Below are 15,135 nucleotides of genomic sequence, written 5' to 3'. Positions count from 1 at the left end.
CTAGAGGGCCGCTGATTTGGTCGCACGGTGCTTTCCCCGGTAGGTGCGCCAGCAGAATTCTGGATGAGCCCCCAAATGTAGTGGTACCCCCATAGAAGCATGCAGTATTAAAGAGGAGGTCCACACAAAAAGTGAACCTCCGCTTTTCGGAACCCTTCCCCCCCTCCGGTGTCACATTTGGCACCTTTCAGGGGGGGGGCAGATACCTGTCTAATACAGGTATTTACACCCACTTCTGGTAATAGACTCCCGTGGGAGTCACGCCCCTTCCCATCCACCCTGCTGTCTACTGGGAAACACACTGGGGTAGATTCAGTTAGGGGCGCACACTACTACAGAGGCGCAGCGTACCGTTTTTAGGCTACGCCTCCGTAAATTACTTGCGCTACGCTTCATTCACGAAGCAGTAGCTCCGTAATTTGCGGGGGCGTTTCGTAAAAGTGGCCGGCGTAAGCGCGCGTAATTTAAATGATCCCGTAGGGGGCGTGGATCATTTAAATTAGGAGCGTTCCCACGCCGAACGTAGTGCGCATGCTCTGTCGGGAAACTTTCCCGACGTGCGTTGCGGTAAATGACGTCGCAAGGACGTCATTTGCTTCAACGTAAACGGAAATGGCATCCAGCGCCATTCACGATTCACTTACGCAAACAACGTAATTTTCAAAAGTCGCGACGCGGGAACGACGGGTATACTTAGCATTGGCTGCGCCTGCTAATAGCAGGAGCAGCCTTACGCAGAAACCGACGAACGCAAACGACGTAAAATTCGAACGCTGGGCGCGCGTACGGTTGTGAATCGGCGTGAGTATGCAATTTGCATACTCTACGCTGACCACTACGGGAACGCCACCTAGGGGCCAGCGTAATAATGCAGCCTACGATACGACGGCATAAGAGCCTTATGCCAGTCATATCTTAGGCTGCAGTCGGCGTATCGAGCTTTCTGAATACAGAAAGTCGATACGCCGGCGCTACTTAGCAATTACGCTGCGTATCTATGGATACGCAGGTGTGATTGCTACCTGAATCTACCCCGCGGGGACCAATGAGGGCGTGGCTCGCGCATGTGCAGTGAAGGCGCAACGCTTCAATTCGTGATTCCCTCACCGAGGATGGCGGCGCCAGCATCCAAGAGATGAGCGATCGCTCTGCCTCGGCTGCCGACATCGCGGGCGCGCTGGACAGGTAAGGGTCCATTTATTAAAAGTCAGCAGCTGCAGTATTTGTAGCTGCTGGCTTTTAACAAAAAAAAAATTTGGGTGGACCTCCGCTTTAGAGGTTCCTTAAAAAGTAGATGTAAACCCCAAAACATTTTTTAATTAAGGCTTGCACCTTGTACAGTATAGGATTTCCTATTATCTGTGCCCAGTCTTGCCACAAAGAGTTAATCCAGCTCTGAGCAATCCTCTTATCTTTTTTCAGTGAGATAAAAACTGACACAGAGAAATAGGAGTCAGTTCTTCCCCCCTGCTGTGAGTGATAGGTGATTTATGTATCTCAGGCTCCTGCATTTTCTGGCTGGGTGGGGGTCGCGGGCTGCCCCCCCACCCCCCAAGAAAAGGATTTAAGCACCAACCGCCACTGCCTGGGGCTGGCAATACAGTGTGCCTTGTGCTGTAATATTGTGTGTAGCGCACGCCTAAAACTGATGCCTACCTGCCTTTGTGCTCAGGTGTAACTTGGCCTCTCTGCTCACTATCGCCCTCCATGGCAAGTTGGAGTACTACACGAGCATCATGAAAGATCTCCTGGTGGACCTCATCGACTCGTCAGCCCCCAAGAACCCCAAGCTGATGCTTCGCCGGACCGAGTCGGTGGTGGAGAAAATGCTGACCAACTGGATGTCTATCTGCATGTACAGCTGCCTCCGGGTAAGGCGCTCAGAACTGAATATTTATAACAACAAAATTTGTAAAGACTGTCGGTAAATGCCATTGCGTTTCAGGAATGACAGCTCCCTTCATCAGGAGAGTAGCCTAAGGGTTAAATATATTAAAAGGGATGCAGACCCTGCAGCTGTTCTCATTAGAACACTGGGAGTGCACCAGGTGATTATAATGAACCAAACCCTCCCATTCAGAATATTCTTCATTCTGTCTTCACAGCCCATGGTGGAACAAATTTGTTCCACCATGGGCTGTGAAGACAAAATTAAGAATATTCGGAATGGGAGGGTTTGGTTCATTAGAACACTGCGGAGTGCACAGGTGATTATAATGAACCAAACCTCCCAATCAGAATATCTGTTTATTTTGTCTTTACAGCCATGGTGGAACGAATTGCATTTTTTTCCGTACAGGTGTACAGAACTCCGCAGGGTTGCCATACTGAAACAATTTTTTTGACAGTTTTAGAAAATGACAACAGATTGAAATGTAAATGTAATTGTTTTTTTATTATTATTATTATTATTATTATTATTATTATTATTAAAAGTGGAATTCCCCTTTTAAGTAGAATAATATACAATAAAATATAAATTCAAAAACATTCAGATCAGAGGCAGCAGAGAGCTCCCTGTATATTATAGGGATTTCCATACCTATTCTGGAGACTTACCGTATTTATTGGCCTATTGGGCGCTCCGGCGTATAGCGCGCAAAAAAATGTTTTATTACTTACCGTTTTGGTGTCTTGCCCGGCATCCATCGGCAGCCTTGTCCGGTCCGGCGTCCGTCTGCGGCCTTCGTGGTGTCCTCCCCGCTTCTCCCGCGCTGGTCTCTGAGCCGATCGCCGCTTCCCGCACTGTGTTTGAACGCCGCCGCCGACATATACCGAGCACAGTACACTCGGGCACGCTCGGCTCCTCTCGGCTTCTCTCACATAACCGCGAGGGGAGCCGAGCATGGCCGAGTGTACCCGAGTGTACTGCGCTCGGTATATGTCGGCGGCCGCGTTCAAACACAGCGCGGGAAGGGAGTATCAGCGTATATCGCGCACCCACGATTTTAAGGGCAAAAAAGTGTGCGGTATACGCCGATAAATACGGTACCTAGGATTGGGTCCAGTGCTCAACCACTTTGTCTCCCTATTGGACCAATAGGACAGTCAAAGCACCATACCTCCCAACTTTTTGAGATGGGAATGAGGGACACCTATCAGCAAAAGTATGCAGGGATAGGACACACCCCTTTCCACGCCCCCTTAAAGGAGAATTGTACCAAAAAAAAAACAAGATTGGTTAAACCCACAAGTGCTTTATTTTACCACTACTATTCCTTTATATTGGCTTTTGGAATTTACAAACAAAGCAATTTAGATACCACATAAAAAGTTTAGCACTGGAAAACACTTTTTGATAGATAAAAAGTGTATTTTATATACAACTACAGGCATACCCCACATTTAAGTACACAATGGGACCAGAGCATGTATGTAAAACGAAAATGTACTTAAAGTGAAACAATATATTTTTTCACTTCTAGGGTTGTTAGTAGGGGGTCAGGGGCTGTAGTGGGGGTGTCAGGAGCTGAAGTTGAGGTCTCAGGGTCTGTATTGGGGGTGTCAGGGGCACACTGGAACAGGACGGGCTGCGCTCTCGAAGCTTTAGCTCCTTCTACTGTGGCTGCAAAATGTCTGTACAGTACTTGTAAGGCACTTTACATACACTCACAGGTATGTCCTTACTCGCGAGTGTATGTAAAGTGAGTGTACTTAAAGCGGGGTATGCCTGTATATAGCTCTGACCAAAATGAAGGACAAATGAGGAGGAATGAGGGACAGAGGGACTTTGTTCCAAATCAGGGGCAGTCCCCCGAAATCAGGGACAGTCCCCCGAAATCAGGGACAGTTGGGAGCTATGCAAGCACCAGTCCAGATAACAAGGTAGAGAATAAGGCCCAGATTCACAAAGCACTTACGCCGACGTATAACACGTTACACCGACGTAAGTGCAAATGTGCACTTAGATACGTCCATAGATACGCAGCGCAATTGCTTAGTTGCGCCGGCGTATGATTCAGAAAGGTTGATACGCCGACTGCAGCCTAAGATATGCCTGGCATAAGGCTCTTATGCCGTCGTATTGTAGGCTGCATTTTTACGCTGGCCACTAGGTGGCGTTCCCGTAGTGGTCAGCGTAGAGTATGCAAATTGCATACTCACGCCGATTCACAACCGTACGCGCGCCCTGCGTTCGCATTTTACGTCGTTTGCGTTCGTCGGTTTCTGCGTAAGGCTGCCCATGCTATTAGCAGGGGCAGCCAATGCTAAGTATACCCGTCGTTCCCGCGTCGCGATTTTTAAAAATTACGTCGTTTGCGTAAGTGAATCGTGAATGGCGCTGGACGCCATTTACGTTCACGTTGAAGCAAATGACGTCCTTGCGACGTCATTTACCGCAATGCACGTCGGGAAAGTTTCCCGACGGAGCATGCGCACTACGTTCGGCGCGGGAACGCGCCTAATTTAAATGATCCACGCCCCCTACGGGATCATTTAAATTACGCGCGCTTACGCCGGGCAGTTTTAAGGAGCGCACACGCAAATTACGGAGCTACTGCTTCGTGAATGAATCGTAGCGCACGTAATTTACGGAGGGGTAGCGTAAAAACGGTACGCTGTGCCTCCGTAGTAGTGCGCGCCCCTACCTGAATCCACCCCATAGATCACAATCTGACTGCCCTGCCTTACAGGGTCAGATTGGCCAAGATGTTGGAGTTCGGGTTTAAGTACACAGACTGAACGCAGTTATTACTGTCCTGTTGGCGGAGGTGAAAGGTCGTAGGTCATGTTGTGACAGCGGCGACCCCAGTAATAAGCGTGTTCTGTTAGCAGAAGAATAGAAGTCTGCAGTTGATTAGCCGCTGATCCCAGCGTGTGAAGGGGGGTTCAGGGAAGGGCGGAGGGGAGGTGGGGTGACTCTCTCATTCATGGCAGAGTTTCCATACACTGAGCCCAGCCGGTTCTGTCATTGTTGGACCCCGTCCATACCCCCTCCAGTCCTTACAAACATGTGATACATCAGTACAGCATTGTATTGTCATCTGATCCTCTGTGTTACTTGACAGCGCGGTTGTCACGCTCAGCTGCAAGACATCTGTCTGTACGACCAAGCTTTTATTTAATGATGAGGAATTAAAGGGATTTTCTTCCTTCAGAGAGCAACAGCCTAATTAAAGGGCAATTCCAGCCAGTCAGTTGAATGGTGGGAACGGCTTTAGGTGCCAAATGATTTATAGAGTATTGCAAACAGTCGTGTGACTTCCCCACTTCGGGGTGACAACACTTTTTAGAACTAGTAGTTCTGCTGAGTCTGTGCCACTGCCCCGCCTTCTGTTTGCTCTTTGGACCCTACTGTCAGCACCCACCCAGCTCTTTCACTTATACTCTATGTCAGAGCCCTGCTTCCCGCTTGCTATTTGGATCCCATTGGTGAAACCCACCCAATTCTTCCTCTTATATGTCACTGCCCTGCCTCCTGTCTGCTCTTTGGACCACCCAACTCTTTCCCTTATTTCCCACTGGCCCTCCTCCTGTCTGCTCTTTGGACCACTCAGCTATTTTTCTTATATCCCACTGCCCCATCTCCTGTCGGCTCTTTGGACCACCCAGCCCTTTCCGTTATATGTCACTGCCCTGCCTCTTGTCTGCTCTTTGGACCACCCAGCTCTTTCCCTTATTTGCCACTGCCCCACCACCTGTCTGCTCTTTGGACCACCCAGCCCTTTACCTTATATCTCATTGCCACGCCTCCTGTCTGCGCTTTGGACCACCATGCCCTTTCTCTTATATGTCACTGCCCCACCTCCTGTCTGCTCTTTGGACCACCCAACTCTTTCCCTTATTTGCCACTGCCCCGCCTCCTGTCTGCTCTTTGGACCACCCAGCTCTTTCCCTTATTTGCCACTGCCCCTCCTCCTGTCTGCCATTTGGACCACCAAGCCCTTTCCCTTATATGTCACTGCCCATCTCCTGTCTGCTCTTTGGACCACCCAGCTATTTTCCTTATATGTCACTGCCCTGCCTCCTGTCTGCTCTTTGGACCACCCAGCTCTTTCCCTTATTTGCCACTGCCCCGCCTCCTGTCTGCTCTTTGGACCACCCAGCTCTTTCCCTTATTTGCCACTGCCCCTCCTCCTGTCTGCAATTTGGACCACCCAGCCCTTTCCCTCATATGTCACTGGCTCACCTGCTGTCTGCTCTTTGGATCACCCAACCGTTCTCCTTATATATCACTGCCCCGCCTCTTGTTTGCTCTTTGGACCACTCAGCCCTTTCCCTTATATTTTAATGCCCCGCCTCCTGTCTGCTCTTTGGCCCACCCAGCCCTTTCCCCTGTATGTGCGTGCTCCACCTGCTGACTGCTCTTTGGACCCCACTCATTGGTGACACCCACCCTTATATGTTACTGCCCTGCCTCCTGTATGCTTTTTTGGACCACCCAGCCCTTTCCCTTATTTGTCACTGCCCCACCTCCTGTCTGCTCTTTGGACCACCCAGCTCTTTCCCTTATTTGCCACTGCCCCTCCTCCTGTCTGCCATTTGGACCACCCAGCCCTTTCCCTTATATGTCACTGCCCATCTCCTGTCTGCTCTTTGGACCACCCAGCTATTTTCCTTATATGTCACTGCCTCACCTCCTGTCTGCTCTTTGGACCACCCAGCTCTTTCCCTTATATCTCATTGCCCCGCCTCCTGTCTGCTCTTTGGACCACCCAGCTCTTTCCCTTATTTGCCACTGCCCCGCCTCCTGTCTGCTCTTTGGACCACCCATCTCTTTCCCTTATTTGCCACTGCCCTGCCTCCTGTCTGCTCTTTGGACCACCCAGCTCTTTTCCTTATATATCACTGCCTCACCTCTTGTCTGCTCTTTGGACCACCCAGCCCTTTCCCTTATATTTCAATGCCCCGCCTCCTGTCTGCTCTGTGGCCCACCCAGCTCTTTCCTTTATTTGCCACTGCCCCGCCTCCTGTCTGCTCTTTGGACCACTCATCTCTTTCCCTTATTTGCCACTGCCCTGCCTCCTGTCTGCTCTTTGGACCACCCAGCTCTTTTCCTTATATATCACTGCCTCACCTCTTGTCTGCTCTTTGGACCACTCAGCCCTTTCCCTTATATTTCAATCCCCCGCCTCCTGTCTGCTCTGTGGCCCACCCAGCCCTTTTCCCCTGTATGTCCCTGCTCCACCTCCTGACTGCTCTTTGGACCCCACTGCCTCCTGTATGCTTTTTTGGACCACCCAGCCCTTTCCCTTATTTGTCACTGCCTCACCTCCTGTCTGCTCTTTGGACCACCCAGCTCTTTCCCTTATATCTCATTGCCACGCCTCCTGTCTGCTCTTTGGACCACCCACCTCCTGTCTGCTCTTTGGACCACCCAGCTCTTTCCCTTATATCTCATTGCCACGCCTCCTGTCTGCTCTTTAAACCACCCAGCCCTTTCCCTTTTATCTCACTGCCCCGCCTCCTGAATGCTCTTTGGAACCCACCCACTGGTGACATTCACCCAGTTCTTTCACATATATGTCACTGCCTCCTCCTGTCTGCTTTTAAGAGCCCACTGGTGACACCCACCCAGTTCTTTCCCAATTCAATATGCAGATTTCACAGTCTGATGTACAGTATATATTATATACAGTTGTTCGGTGTTTGGTTTATTAGAAGACTTACTGCTCCATACTTTCTATAAATCCCCCTCTAGACATATTTAACTTGTTTTATTTTTTGCTCACTAATGGTTTATGAACATAGCCACACCCACTCATGCATGCAAACCTCAGCGATCTTATCTATTCTTAATGTGTCTAACCAACATTTTCGTTAACAGGAAACCGTGGGAGAGCCATTCTTCTTGCTGCTGTGCGCCATTAAACAACAAATCAACAAGGGCTCCATTGATGCCATCACCGGGAAGGCGCGGTACACCCTGAACGAGGAGTGGCTGCTCAGAGAGAACATTGAGGCCAAGCCAATGGTAAGAAGCTCCCCTTGCAGGATGTCAATGTTCAGTCAATGTCTCGAAGTCCAAAATGGCCATTTTGGTGTAGCTAGTAGTAGTTGATTTATGAGTTCTGTGATGGTGAAGATGTTTTGTCGCTTCTCAATGCCACTTCTTCATAGCTTCTTCCATAGATTCTCCAAGCCATTTGTTCAGTTTACTTTATAGTTTTCTCAAACTACTTCTTCCTAGCTTCTTTCTTAGCTTCTCCAAGACACTTTGTAGTTTCTTTAATAGCTTCTCCAAGCCACTTCTTCATAGCTTATTTTATAGCTTCCTCAAGTCACTTCTTTGTAGTTTACTTCATATCTTTTCCAAGCCACTTTTCTTTCTTAGCCTTTTTCTCCAAAACACTTTGTTGTAGCTTTCTTAATAGCTTGTTCAAGCCACTTCTTTGTAGCTTCTTTCATAGCTTCTCCAAGACACTCTTACGTAGCTTCCTTCATAGATACTCCAAGCCAGTTCTTCGTAGCTTTCTTCATAGCTTCTCCAAGCCAGTTCTTTGGAGCTTCCTTCTTAGCTTCTCCGAGCCACTTCTTTGATAGCTTTCTCAGATTTCTTTATATGTCTCCAAGCCACTTCTTCATAGGTTCTATCAAAGCTTCTTCAGCCACTTCTTTGTAGTTTCCTTCATACTTTCTCCAAGCCACTTTTCATAGCTTATTCTATAGCTTCCTCAAGTCACCTCTTTGCAACTTCCTTCATAGTGTCTCCAAGCCACTTCTTCATAGCTTATTTGATAGCTTCTTCAGCCACTTTGTAGTTTCCTTCAAAACTTCACCAAGCCACTTCTTTATAGCTTATTTTGTAACTTCTCCAAGCCACTTCTTCGTAGCTTCTTTCATAGCTTCTCCAAGCCCTTTCATAGCTTCTTCAAGTCGCTTCTTTATAGCTTTTTTGATAGCTTTGTCAAGCCACCTCTTTGCAGCTTCCTGCGCAAGGTCTCCAAGCCACTTCTTCATAGGTTCTTTCATAGCTTCTTCAGCCACTTCTCTGTAGTTTCCTTCATATCTTCTCCAAGCCACTTATTCATAGCTTCTTTCATAGCTTCTCCAAGCCACTTCTTCGTGGCTTCCTTCGTAGCTTCTCCAAGCCACTTCTTTGTGGGTTCCTTTGTAGCTTCTCCAAACCACTTCTTTGATAGCTTTCTCAAGCCACCTTTTTGCAGATTCCTTTAAATTGTCTCCAAGCCACTTCTTCATAGGTTCTTTCAAAACTTCTTCGTCCACTTCTTTGTAGTGTCCTTCATACCTTCTCCAAGCCACTTTTCATAGCTTCCTCAAGTCACCTCTTTGCAGCTTCATTCATAGCGTCTCCAAGCCACTTCTTCATAGTTTCTTTAGTAGCTTCTCCAAGCCACTTCTTCATTTCTTCCTTCATAGATTCTCCAAGCCACTTCTTCGTGGCTTCCTTCGTAGCTTTCCCAAGCCACTTCTTCGTGGCTTCCTTCGTAGCTTCCCCAAGCCACTTCTTTGTGGCTTCCTTCATAGCTTCTCCAAGCCACTTCTTCACGGCTTCCTTCGTAGCTTCTCCAAACCACTTCTTTGATAGCTTTCTCAAGCCACCTCTTTGCAGCTTCCTTTATAATGTCTCCAAGCCACTTCTTCATAGGTTCTTTCAAAGCTTTTTCGGCCACTTCTTTGTAGTGTCCTTCATACCTTCTCCAAGCCACTTTTCATAGCTTCCTCAAGTCACCTTTTTGCAGCTTCCTTCATAGCGTCTCCAAGCCACTTCTTTATAGCTTATTTGATAGCTTCTTCAGTCACTTTGTAGTTTCCTTCATAATTTCTCCAAGCCACTTCTTTATAGCTTATTTTGTAACTTCTCCAAGCCACTTCTTCATAGCTTCTTTCATAGCTTCTCCAAGCCCTTTCATAGCTTCTCCAAGTCGCTTCTTTATAGCTTCTTTGATAGCTTTGTCAAGCCACCTCTTTGCAGCTTCCTGCGCAAGGTCTCCAAGCCACTTCTTAATAGGTTCTTTCATAGCTTCTTCAGCCACTTCTCTGTAGTTTCCTTCATATCTTCTCCAAGCCACTTATTCATAGCTTATTTCATAGCTTCTCCAAACCACTTCTTCGTGGCTTCCTTCGTAGCTTCTCCAAGCCACTTCTTTGTGGGTTCCTTTGTAGCTTCTCCAAACCACTTCTTTAATAGCTTTCTCAAGCCACCTTTTTGCAGCTTCCTTTAAATTGTCTCCAAGCCACTTCTTCATAGGTTCTTTCAAAACTTCTTCGTCCACTTCTTTGTAGTGTCCTTCATACCTTCTCCAAGCCACTTTTCATAGCTTCCTCAAGTCACCTCTTTGCAGCTTCCTTCATAGCGTCTCCAAGCCACTTCTCATAGTTTCTTTAGTAGCTTCTCAAGCCAATTCTTCATAGCTTCTTCATAGCTTCTCCAATCCACTTCTTTGTGGCTTCCTTCGTAGCTTCCCCTAGCCACTTCTTCGTGGTTCCTTCGTAGCTTCCCCCAAGCCACTTCTTCGTGGCTTCCTTCGTAGCTTCTCCAGCCACTTCTTCACGGCTTCCTTCGTAGCTTCTCCAAACCACTCTTTGATAAGCTTCTCTCAAGCCACCTCTTCGTAGCTTCCTTTATAATGTCTCCAAGCCACTTCTTCATAGGTTCTTTCAAAGCTTCTTTGGCCCACTTCTTTGTAGTGTCCTTCATACCTTCTCCAAGCACTTTTCATAGCTTCCTCAAGTCACCTTTTTGCAGCTTCCTTCTAGTGTCTCCAAGCCCACTTCTTCATAGCTTATTTGATAGCTTCTTCAGCCACTTTGTAGTTTCCTTCATAACTTCGCAAGCCACTTCTTTATGCTTATTTGTAACTTCTCCAAGTCATATTTAATAGCTTCTCCAAGCCCTTTCATAGCTTCTCCAAGTTGCTTCTTTATAGCTTCTTTGATAGCTTTGTCAAGCCACCTCTTTGCAGCTTCCTGCGTAAGGTCTCCAAGCTACTTTGTCATAGGTTCTTTCCTAGCTTCTTCAGCCACTTCTATGTAGTTTCCTTCATAGCTTCTTCAAGCCACTTCTTCATAGTTTCTTTCGTAGCTTCTTCAAGCCACTTCTTCATAGCTTCCTTCGTAGCTTCTCCAAACCACTTCTTTGATAGCTTTCTCAAGCCACATCTTTGCAGCTTTGTTTATAATGTCTCCAAGCCACTTTTTCATAGGTTCTTTCAAAGCTTCTTCAGCCACTTCTTTGTAGTTTCCTTCATACCTTCTCCAAGCCACTTTTCATAGCTTCTTCCATAGCTTCCTCAAGTCTGGAGGAGAACCAGAGGAGGGCTAGAGCTCTCCTGCAGCTGCAAGAGAGTTGCGAGGGCCACAAGAAATGGCCTGGAGGGCCGGATTTGGCCCGCGGGCCTTGTGTTTGACACCTCTGCATTAATGTGAAAAAAACACGAAGGTTTACAACCCCTTTAACTCCTCGCCAGTGCAAGAAAACTTCTTGCATCAGGGCTGAGAGCTCTTGTGAGAAATACTGAGGCAGGGTGCTGTGATGTTTTCAGGAAGTTATGTACAGCACTCTGCTGGTTCCTCCCACCATCCATGATCTACCTGCATTGCCTGAGAAGCACAGAGAACCAGTGATGATATCATTGTATCTAGAATAGCGTATGAAATGAAAATTGAAGGATTTTATTTAAAAAAATTTAATAATGTGGGAGAGGAACCAGGAAAGGCAACAGAGGCCCCGTACACACGTTCGAGGAACTCGACGTGCCAAACACATCGAGTTCCTCATCGAGTTCAGTGTGGAAGCAGCCGAGGATCTCGGCGGGCCGACTTTCCTCATTGAACAACGAGGAAATAGAGAACATGTTCTCTTTTGGCCCGACAAGTTCCTCGTCGGCTTCCTCGCTGAAAAGTGTACACACGACCGAGTTTCTCGGCAAAATCCAGCTCCGACCGAGTTTCTGGCTGAATTCTGCCGAGAAAATCGGTCGTGTGTACGGGGCCATATACGCGGAATAACCTTCAGTTTTAACATATGGACTATAAAAACAACACAAAATTCGCAAAGAGTGCTTTGCACAGAATTCAGGAAATAAAAATAACAATGCCTTTTAAAGCCATTTTTCTGGACTTTATAGACAAGAGTGAGATTTCCTTACAGACTGATTGCGAATTCCTGGGCGGTTGGCAACCTTGGTCCGTCCAGGCTGACAGGCAGGTAAAATGAGCCTCGTAGATGTCTGACGTTTGCAGGAAAAGAAAACACTGAAGGAGTCGCAGTGATTTATGAGTGAAGTAATACATTGTTTTCTTCACTGAAATATCGCAGACAGGGGCCATATTTAACCCAGCAGCCCCCGGGTTCTCTCTGGGGGGAACTCATGGAACTGCCTGTCCCTGGGAGCCCTTTGATTAATGGCCGTGGACTCCCTGGGAGGGGGGGGTACCAATGGCTGGAGGGAGGGGAATATTAATTTCCTATGTAGACATTACCGCAGAGGAGCAGAAGAATCCGTCACCGCTGGTCGGACATACACAAACTTTACAGAATGTACAGAAAGCAAAGCAGGATGTCTCATTTCCTGAAAACAAATGATCGCGCAGCATCCCGCATAGATCACAGGATCGGTCCCAAATTCCTCCCTTCATCCTTCCTCCATTACTGTCCCAATTCTAGGGTAACAAATCTACTATCTAACTTCACTGTTACATTTTTTTTTCCCTGGAATTAGTCCCGTTTATCCTAAAAAAGATCGCATTGCGTACTCTCTGCGACTTGTATGACCGAGGAGCAGTGATACTACCCACTGCAACCGATCAAAATGTATATTATCAAATACATTTTAATCTAACTTTAATAGGTAGATTCAGTAAGAGTTGGGCTGGCTTATCAGTAGATAAGCCGACCTAACTCAGAATCTACGCCGACTTATGTTTAAGCGTATGCTCAAACAGAGATACGCTTAAACATATCTAAGATAAGACGGCTTGCGCCGTCCTATTTTAGGTTGCAATTTTTCGGATGGCCGCTAGGTGGCGCTTCCGTTGCGGTCGGAGTAGAATATGTAAATGAGTTGATACGCCGATTCACGAACGTACGCCCGGCCGCCGCAGTAGATTTACGCCGTTTCCGTAAGGCATTAGCAGGCCTAAAGTTATTCCATCTATTAGGTGGAATAACAATGTTAAAGTATGGCCACCGTTCCCGCCGCGAGATTCAAATTTTTTACGTCATTTGCGTAAGTCGTCCACGAATCGGGATTTACGTAGTTTACGTTCCCCCCCGAAATCAATAGGCCCGTGCGGCGTACTTAGCCGCAATGCACACTGGGAAATGTAGGCGCCCGGCGCATGCGCAGTAGAAAAAAAAGTCAAAAACGTGAGGTCAAGCCTCATTACCATAAAACACGCCACCCTCCAACACATTTGAATTAGGCGCCCTATATAACTACTGTACATAAACATCATTCTCGACATGTTTCGCTAGATTATATAGCTTCTTCAGGAGATTTGTGGGGGCGGCGGTAAACAATGCACCCACAGCCACCCCTCCCTGGGCCCCGGTTGGTCGGGTCAGCCGCACAAACCCCCCCCCCCCCCCTTCCCAGTCAGACCCGCACTTGCCCCTTTAATGGCATGGGCAGCGCTTGCCACCAGGCGACGGCTTCTCCTGCGTCTACTCACGGCAGCCGTCCGTCTCCTCCACCCAGGCCAATAGAATCGCTTCTCCTTTCGGCCTGTCAGGAAACAGGTCTCAAGAGCCGCTTCTTGATTGGCCAGAGGAGGAGAATCAGTGTGATAATAGCGAATATTCATTCGTTACTGCCACACAACTGGGTGGTCTCGGGGGCGCAGTGCTCTGCGTCCTGAGCCCATGCTTTTTTAAGCCTATAAAAGCTTCAGTCTCTAATCACGTTCTTAAAAAAAAAAAAAAAAACCATTGGAATCCATGCGTCCGGCGCCCCGCATGTAGATTAGGGGGCAGGATGCATGGATGGGGGGGCACCCCCTGAAATAAGTATTACCCAGGCTGTAGGGGAGGGCAGGGGCGTGTCCTACCACTATGATTGATGTCCCTGCGAAATGCAACAATGTAATAAAACGGTTCATCTCCAGAAACAACCTCAGGAAAGACGCAGATGTGTGTCGTCTGTACACGGCGCCGTCATATGTCGGTGCTATAAATAGCGAGAATACATTCAGATGTAATATACAGCATGTGCTCCTCGCCATTTGAAGGCTCAGGCGGGTGTGGCCCCCGGACTGATCACAGCCGCCAAACGTATAAATAGAACGCTGAGATGTGGGATTCGTTTGTTTTTTGAGGACTTGATATTAATTTATATAGCAGAATCTGAAGACAATGTGTCCGAGTGTTCTGTGGAGGGGACGGGGCACAATCTGGGCATCAGATGTGCCAAACACAACAATGGCAGGCCGAGGCTGGAGGGTTCAGAACAATGATACAGTGACAGGGATCTCAGAATGATGGCACAGTGACAGATCTCAGAATGATGGCACAGTGACAGATCTCAGATTGATGGCACAGTGACAGGGATCTCACAATGATGGCACAGTGACAGGGATCTCAGAATGATGGCACAGTGACAGGGATCTCAGATTGATGGCACAGTGGCAAAGATCTCAGAATATTAACACAGTGACAGGGAGCTCAGAATGATGGCACAGTGGCAAAGATCTAAGAATGATGGCACAGTGACAGGGATCTCAGAATGATGGCACAGTGACAGGGATCTCAGAATGATGGCACAGTGACAGGGATCTCAGAATGATGGCACAGTGGCAAAGATCTCAGAATTTTAACACAGTGACAGATGTCAGAATGATGGCACAGTGACAGGGATCTCAGAATGATGGCACAGTGACAGGGATCACAGAATGATGGCGCAGTGACAGGGATCTCAGATTGATGGCGCAGTGACAGGGATCTCAGAATGATGGCACAGTGACAGGGATCACAGAATGATGGCGCAGTGACAGGGATCTCAGAATGATGGCGCAGTGACAGGGATCTCAGAATGATGGCACAGTGACAGGGATCTCAGAATGATGGCACAGTGACAGAGATCTCAGAATGATGGCACAGTGACAGGGATCTCAGGCTGATGGCACAGTGACAGGGATCTCAGATTGATGGCACAGTGACAGGGATCTCAGAATGATGGCACAGTGGCAGGGATCTCAGAATGATGGCACAGTGACAGGGATCTCAGAATGATG

The 15,135-nt window shown here is 47.7% G+C and overlaps 1 protein-coding gene and 1 pseudogene across 1 annotated transcript in view; one reads left to right on the top strand and one right to left on the bottom strand.

The window, feature by feature from the left end:
• The window catches only part of LOC120945026, a 258,633-nt pseudogene that overhangs the window by 164,972 nt on the left and 78,526 nt on the right, over nt 1–15,135 (bottom strand).
• Nucleotides 1–15,135, top strand: part of PLXND1 (plexin D1) — a gene marked incomplete at its 3' end in the record, with an annotated part of 162,776 nt that overhangs the window by 125,349 nt on the left and 22,292 nt on the right. The window contains 2 exon segments of the mRNA XM_040358856.1: nt 1,673–1,871; nt 7,769–7,915. Coding sequence (XP_040214790.1) covers nt 1,673–1,871; nt 7,769–7,915 — 346 coding nt within the window.

Source organism: Rana temporaria, chromosome 7 (assembly GCF_905171775.1).
Source record: "Rana temporaria chromosome 7, aRanTem1.1, whole genome shotgun sequence".
In the NCBI taxonomy this organism is placed as follows: Eukaryota; Metazoa; Chordata; class Amphibia; order Anura; family Ranidae; genus Rana; species Rana temporaria.
Note: the sequence above shows the minus strand (reverse complement) of the source record. Positions and strands in the feature narration are given on the sequence as shown.